Source organism: Oryzias melastigma, linkage group LG20 (assembly GCF_002922805.2).
Source record: "Oryzias melastigma strain HK-1 linkage group LG20, ASM292280v2, whole genome shotgun sequence".
Classification (NCBI taxonomy): domain Eukaryota; kingdom Metazoa; phylum Chordata; class Actinopteri; order Beloniformes; family Adrianichthyidae; genus Oryzias; species Oryzias melastigma.
Window position 1 is genome coordinate 5,618,625 of NC_050531.1, and position 6,855 is coordinate 5,625,479.

The 6,855-nt window shown below is 38.7% G+C and overlaps 1 protein-coding gene across 5 annotated transcripts in view; it reads left to right on the forward strand.

Moving 5' to 3' along the window:
* Nucleotides 1-6,105, forward strand: part of fam49bb (family with sequence similarity 49 member Bb) — a 37,937-nt gene extending 31,832 nt beyond the window's left edge. For all 5 annotated transcript variants that reach the window (XM_024280114.2, XM_024280113.2, XM_024280112.1 and 2 more), the window contains 5 exons: nucleotides 1,639-1,755; nucleotides 3,461-3,540; nucleotides 3,616-3,742; nucleotides 3,814-3,884; nucleotides 5,352-6,105. In XM_024280114.2, the coding sequence (XP_024135882.1) occupies nucleotides 1,639-1,755; nucleotides 3,461-3,540; nucleotides 3,616-3,742; nucleotides 3,814-3,884; nucleotides 5,352-5,415 (459 nt within the window). In that variant the 3' untranslated portion in view covers nucleotides 5,416-6,105. The remainder of the gene's footprint in view (nucleotides 1-1,638; nucleotides 1,756-3,460; nucleotides 3,541-3,615; nucleotides 3,743-3,813; nucleotides 3,885-5,351) is intronic.
* Nucleotides 6,106-6,855: the final 750 nt, after the last annotated feature.

The window sequence follows — 6,855 nt, forward strand, 5'->3', positions numbered from 1 at the left end:
TTGGTCGTTATCGTGTTAGCCTTAGCATGGCTCGTATCGCCTTTGGTCGTCAAAAATTTACCGGCTTACACAACTTTCTAGTGGACTTGGAGGTTAGGCAAGTCTAAAACCATCATGGAGGAGAAGCTGATCGTTCTTTTTCCTATTTGTATGAGACAATGAAGAAAAAATCCTCTAATTTTAATCTTTTTTTTCCCTCCTCTGACTAATACGGAACAGCAGGTCGTCACACTGGGTCACAGACAAACAGAAGTACCGCTGAAAGCGTCCATCATTCAAGCTCACCGTACTGAGAGTCTCTGAATGATCTCATGAACCAGACATGATTACTGATGTTCTTGTAGAGCTCTGAAAAATAAACCGGATCTCTTATCGGTGTTGTCCGTGTGTCGAAAAAGCTAAAATCTTGACGCTAGCTCACAAAAACGTCACATTTATGGACACAATGTTGCATAATTAAGCTGTTGTAGCTTCTAATGTCTTCTAGTCATTGCATTGTGAGTTTGACTCGATCAGAAAAGGATGAATCCACTTTTGATAGGCTTTTATCTGCACGCCGCGTGTGTGTGAGAAACGCCGTTTCCATGGCGACGTCCTGTCAAACCGTACGTGTGACTCGGATGACCAGTTCACTTCCTTAGCTGGACATTAATGGGGTTTTCTTGTTGGGACTCGGAGCGTCCTGGTTCTGTCATCTCCTCACGGATGTGTAAGCTCCGTCTATTTTTGAGCTCCGTATGAAGAACAGAAATCAAAGGATCCAGATTCAGTTCCCTCCCCAAAACTCCCATAAATTAGCGTTTGATGTCCTGAATGAAACAGTGATGTTTATGTATTTGAATTTGGATTGGAGGAAATAAACTCCAGGTCGTGCTCCTGATCTCTGCTCCCGTTTGGTTTCGCCGCTCTCCTCTTCCTCCCGTGAGCATCTTCTCCTCTTCAAACCTGAAGATGCCATTAGGCGAGCTGTCGTTAGGAGCTGTCACAGCTGAACGGCGCCGGCGCTGCAGTTTAGTCGCCGCTCAGACAGCTGAATCATTCCGACATCCCAGATGAAACGCGTCTGCCGCGCCCCGTCTCCTCATTTGTTCAAATGGAAATTGGTTTGAAAGTCTGGGGCAGATTATTCTTATCCTGTCAAGAAGTAGGAAGCGGTTTTGTTTTCCTTTTTTTTTTTAATTCTCTGCTAAATTTAGATCAGTCTTGATGAGGCGCCGCGTTCTGCCAGGCGGCAGGTGTTCCTGTCTGAAACAGCAGGACGTTGGTGGAACAGGAGGGCTCGCTGATCCGGTTCATATCAGAGTTTTCCTGTCGTTTGATGAAGTATCTGCACAAACATCCAGATTTTCCTCCTGGGTTCAGAAACGCAGCGAGCCGTTTCACAGCTGCAGACGAGAAGTGACTTTTAGGATGTCAGTCCACAGGTTTGGAGTCAGGAGGACCTTTGTTTTATTACTTGGTGACATTTTTCTTTCAAATTTCCTCCGATAAAACCTCGTTTCAGCTGTTCTGATAACACGCCGGGGTCAGCTAAAGGTCTCAATCTGAATTTTAGATGAAGGCCATTCGGCCGGCAGAGCCGGAAACGATTCATATTCTGAAACATTTCTTTATTTTTCTGCCTCTAATGATTTCCAGGCCGAGCTGGAGAACGAAGTGAACAACGAGCTGGCAAACCGGATATCTCTGTTCTACGCCGACGCCACTCCCATGCTCAAGACGTTGAGCGACGGCACAACCAAGTTTGTATCAGAGGTGAGACTTCCACCATCTCCATGGTTACAGCAGAAATCACTGAAGTCCCACTCATAATTATGCAGTTTTTTAATTCAAAATTTTCTTTTTTTACCCACGGTATTTTTAGTTTCACATGCATATTAAAAAAAAAAAACAAACACAATCCTTATGCATTACAAGGTTCCAAAAGTCAGAAAGATAAATTGCTTAAACAAGTATTTAAAATAATAAAATGAAACAAAAATAATAATAATAATAAAACTGTCGTTTTCTAAAACGGTTTCTGCAGAGCTGCAGTGCTTCATCTGAAATTCACCTCTGACATGTGGGCGGGGCTGTTGGTGCAGAGTAACCCCGCCCCCTCTCCCCTCCCTGTTTCCCCGCCTAGAATATTCTTGTGTAACAAATATAATCAATTCACATCAATTTAATACAGAAATTCTCAGAAATATAATTTTGACTTTAATTTTCTTCAAATATGTCATCAGTCATGCTTAAAAATGCAACAAAAACACTAAAAAGTCCCACTCCAACTATATATTTTTCTATAATAAAATCGTTCCCGGGAATATTTTAGTTAGAAATCTGCAGTTTTTAACCAAAATCAAAAGGTTTTTGTCATTTTCTAAGACATATTTTATGCATAGTGACAGTAACTCATTAGAAATACAATTCCGGGTTGGGGGCGTTGACACAGAGCAACCCCGCCCCCTTCCCTGCAGCTGAGAGTTCTGTTTGAGCTTATAGCTCAAGCTAGCATTAGCAGCGCTAAAATAACAACGAGCTGTTGAGCGCTCGTCATGTGATGCACACCTGAGCGTGATCGGGTCAGCATGCTGCGTCATTAGTCTGAGCTTTTTCAAGCATCTGGTTTTCTGATCCAACGCGATTGAATTAAGAAACACTCAAACGCAGTTTTAATCTTAAATAGTTCCTCTAATATAAGAACAATGCTACAAGAACATGTTAAAAATACCAAAAAAAAATTGTGATGAACAAACATGAAAACAAATGAAATTGTGGATAAATCAGCTGAGAAGTTTGTGTATTTATAGTGGCCCCTCACTATAACACAGTTCATTTTTGCAGATTTTTTTATGTAGATTTACTGCTTTTTTTAAAGTGGATTGTGTTCTGCATCCTGATTGGCTGTAGTCTTTGCCTATCAATCTCCTTTGTGGCGTTTCTCCTGTACAGAGTTCCTTCAACTCCCATAGATGATCTTTATTTTCAGTCTATATTAATGGACTGATTCCTTTAACTTTGGAAAAAACAAGTCTGTTTGAGAGAAGTGTATAAAGTCAGTAACTTTAAAGGTGGTTTACAGCATTAAAGTATCGGTTATAATTGTAAAATATAAAGAAAACGATTTCTTTGATCATTTTTGGAACATAAACCCTGCAATAAACTGGGTAATAAGGAGCGTTCTCGTGTGGAAACAGTCTTTTCACGGTTTTATAGAGGAGTGTTTGAGTTCTGTGTAGCTGTAAGAAAATAATTCTGTCAAAATATTGAAAATGCAAGAAGTCTGACCCCCCAGGTGAAGAAATCTTCTGCAGAAGAGGGGAAGCATCAAGTTCATTTGTCTTCAGGTTTTCTCTTTTACTCTTACTAAGAGTTTATCACTTAAAAAACAGCTGTTAGTCGAGATAAAACTAAAATTGTTTTAATTCTAAACTCTGGAGGCTGTGAGGTTAAATGTTTGAGTTCATTTCTGTTGCAGAACAAGAACCTGCCCATCGAGAACACCACAGACTGCCTCAGCACCATGGCGAGCGTGTGCAAAGTCATGTTGGAAACGCCGTAAGTCGCGTCCGGCTTCACCGCTTTACTTCTTCTGGTTCTTGTTTTGAGCGTGCTCCTCTTCGTCCCCGTCAGGGAATACCGCAGCCGCTTCATCAACGAGAGCACGGTGTCCTTCTGCCTCAGGGTCATGGTCGGGGTGATCATCCTCTACGACTACGTTCATCCTGTCGGAGCTTTCGCCAAGTCCTCTAAAATAGACGTGAGCGCTCGCACCTTTTAGTGCTAAACTTGTTTCTCCTTTAAGCTAACGTGGAGTTTCTGCTCCTACAGATGAAAGGCTGCATCAAAGTTCTGAAGGATCAGCCTCCCAACAGCGTGGAAGGCCTTCTCAACGCTCTCAGGTGAGAGTCTGATGCATCGAAATGGAGCCGAACAGGGAGACAAATGCAATGTTTTTACTGATTGATGACAACTTCATTAAAGAAATGTCCAAAAATAACATTTTGACCTTATGAGAAAAATAATGCGGTTAAAAACATGATCGTCATTCTCGTTTTGAGCAGAAAATTAACTTCCGGATGAGTTTTTGCTGGAACTGAAAATCTGAGCTTAAATTTTAGAGCAGGGCGGTCAAACTCAATCGCACAAGGAGCCAAAATCCAAAACATACCTTAGATCGCAGGCCGAACAGGATAAACATTTATTGAATATTCTAAAACTATATTTTTAACTTTAAAGCTGTAACTTTTTAACATATTTTGAACTAGATGTATAGCATTACCTGTGATAATGCTAGTGTGAATGCTAAAGGCTGAATTTGGATGCTGAAAAGGCTGGTGCTGATAGCAGTAGATGCTGAAATTGATAGCTAAAAACACTGAAGCTGATAGCTGAAAATGCTGAAATTGATAGCTAAAAGCACTGAAGCTGATAGCTGAAAATGCTGAAATTGATAGCTAAAAGCACTGAAGCTGATAGCTGACAATGCTGAAATTGATAGCTAAAAGCGCTGAAGCTGATAGCAGTAGATGCTGAAATTGATAGCTAAAAACACCAAAGCTGATCGCTGAAAATGCTGAAATGGATAGCTAAAAGCGCTGAAGCTGATTGCTGAAAATGCTGAAATGGATAGCTAAAAGCGCTGAAGCTGATAGCTGAATATGCTGAAATTGATAGCTAAAAGCGCTGAAGCTGATAGCTGAATATGCTGAAATTGATGGCTAAAAGCGCTGAAGCTGATAGCTGAAAATGCTGAAATTGATAGCTATAAAAGCACTGAAGCTGATAGCTGAAAATGCTGAAATTAATGCTTAACGTGCTAAAACTGAAAATGCTGAATTAGCCCAAAAAACTAAGAAAAAAAAATGTAGGTTTGCCAAAGAAGCTAGCGTTTAGCTGAAAAATAGCTCAACTTCAAAATTGCCCTAAAAAAGCCTAAATTAACCAAAACATTTGGCATGTAGCTAAAAATAATAGCTAAACTCCAAAATAGACAGAAAAACTTTTTAAAAGAGCCTAAATTAGCCAAAACAGCTAGTGTATAGCTACAAATATTAGCTAAACTCAAAAATAGCCTAAAAATTGTCCAAAAAGCTGGCAGAATGCCAATTTTTAAAACTGTAACTTTTCAACATAAATAATAAAAAGGCAGGAATATTCCAGAATAAATCAATTTAAACCTTGAATAACTTTCAATATTTTACTCTCCATAAATATATATTTTGTCAAAATTCTACAAGTTAGAAGTGAGAGCAAGATAACATCGGGTCATTAATAACAATAGAATAAAATTATCTGGAGGGCCGGATCTGGCCCCGGGCCTTGACCTTGACATGTGTTTTAAGGAATTTTACTGCTTATTCCTGCAGGTACACGACCAAACATCTGAACGACGAATCCACAAACAAGACGATCAAGAGCATGCTGCAGTGAGGCGGCGCTGCAGCCGCCGCGGGGAAACGCCACTCGCTGACCTGACTGATGTCGCTGCACAGAATGTCCTTTTTATGTTTTCAGTCTTTTATTTTTGTTGTTATTTTAGTCGAAAAAGAGCTCCGCCCTTTTTTTTTGTTTGTTTTATACTGCAAAATGCTACTGCCATCATCTTTCTGTGCCAAACCGACGTCGCTGCCTGGGATGTAGAAGGCCACGTGACGACGGCAGCTGAGCAAGGCAGCGCTGATGTTTTTAAATCTTGTTTTTCCCTGGTTCAGGGACGGGAGAGCTTGGACTTGAAAAATTCAGAGAGATATAAATATATATATATATTATATAGAAGTATATATTTTTGTTTGATTGGTTATTTAATTACATCTTCTGCATGATGAACATGTCTTTTCCTTCTATTTAAAAAATGAATGGTTTAATTTGTCTGCTCTGTTGTGCATTCTCAGATGTGTTTTTGAGATGGTACTTTGCAAATGAAATTAGGAGTACTGTTTTTATATTTTTTACTGGTTTTAATTTGTGCGTTTTGTCTTTTTTTTATTATTCTGTTTTTTTTTCATTCATTTGTAAACTTTAAACTGTGATATGTGCAGAATCAAATTCAAATCTGGAGTCTGTACTGTAAACGTGCAGTTTGTTGTGGCCTGGAGACATAAAAGGAGAACTCGTTTTCTACTCGCCGCCTCTGTTTTATGATGGTTTTAGCCCACAGAACAAAAATAATTCCATTTTTTGTTGTTAAAATTGATAAAAAAAAAACATTTTTTTATTCCAATTTGAAAAACTTAAAGAAAAATGTAGGTGATTTTTCTCCTTCTAGATGAACATTTACATTTTTTCCAATGTGAGATTTTAATTTAAAACTAACAGGGTCAGCTTTGTTCTGTTTGTTTTAATCCATTTTAGTTGTATATATTTTGGCTGAAGTTAATTGCTAACACTGAGGTTGAACAAACAAACCCAAAAAAGTCAAATTAACTGATAAAGCCTAAGAGAAAATTTATATTTTTGATTTTCGATGAACAACTTTTAATGACTTTGCTTTATTTCCTCATTCTTTTTAAACATTTCTACTCTGATGAATTTAGATGAAGTTCCTTTTTAATTTTCAGCTCTTTGTTTGTGCTGCTTTTATTATTAGTGTAGCTTAAAAGTTGAGTCTCTGCATGTTACGGATCACCTGAGTGCAACTGAAATATTATTTATCCTGACAAGAGTTTTTATGGTTTTAAGGTGAAGACAGAAGCAGCTGAAAGGCTTTTATTTTGAAATTTAAAAAATTAAATTTAAGTAAAATGTATAAATACTGGGATATTTGGACTCCTGCGGTTCTGATGGTTCTAATGGGTCACGGATCATAGAAGAAGACTCTGCCCCCCATGGCCTGCATTAATTATTAAACGATTCCAGTCTCCTCGGAAAGTG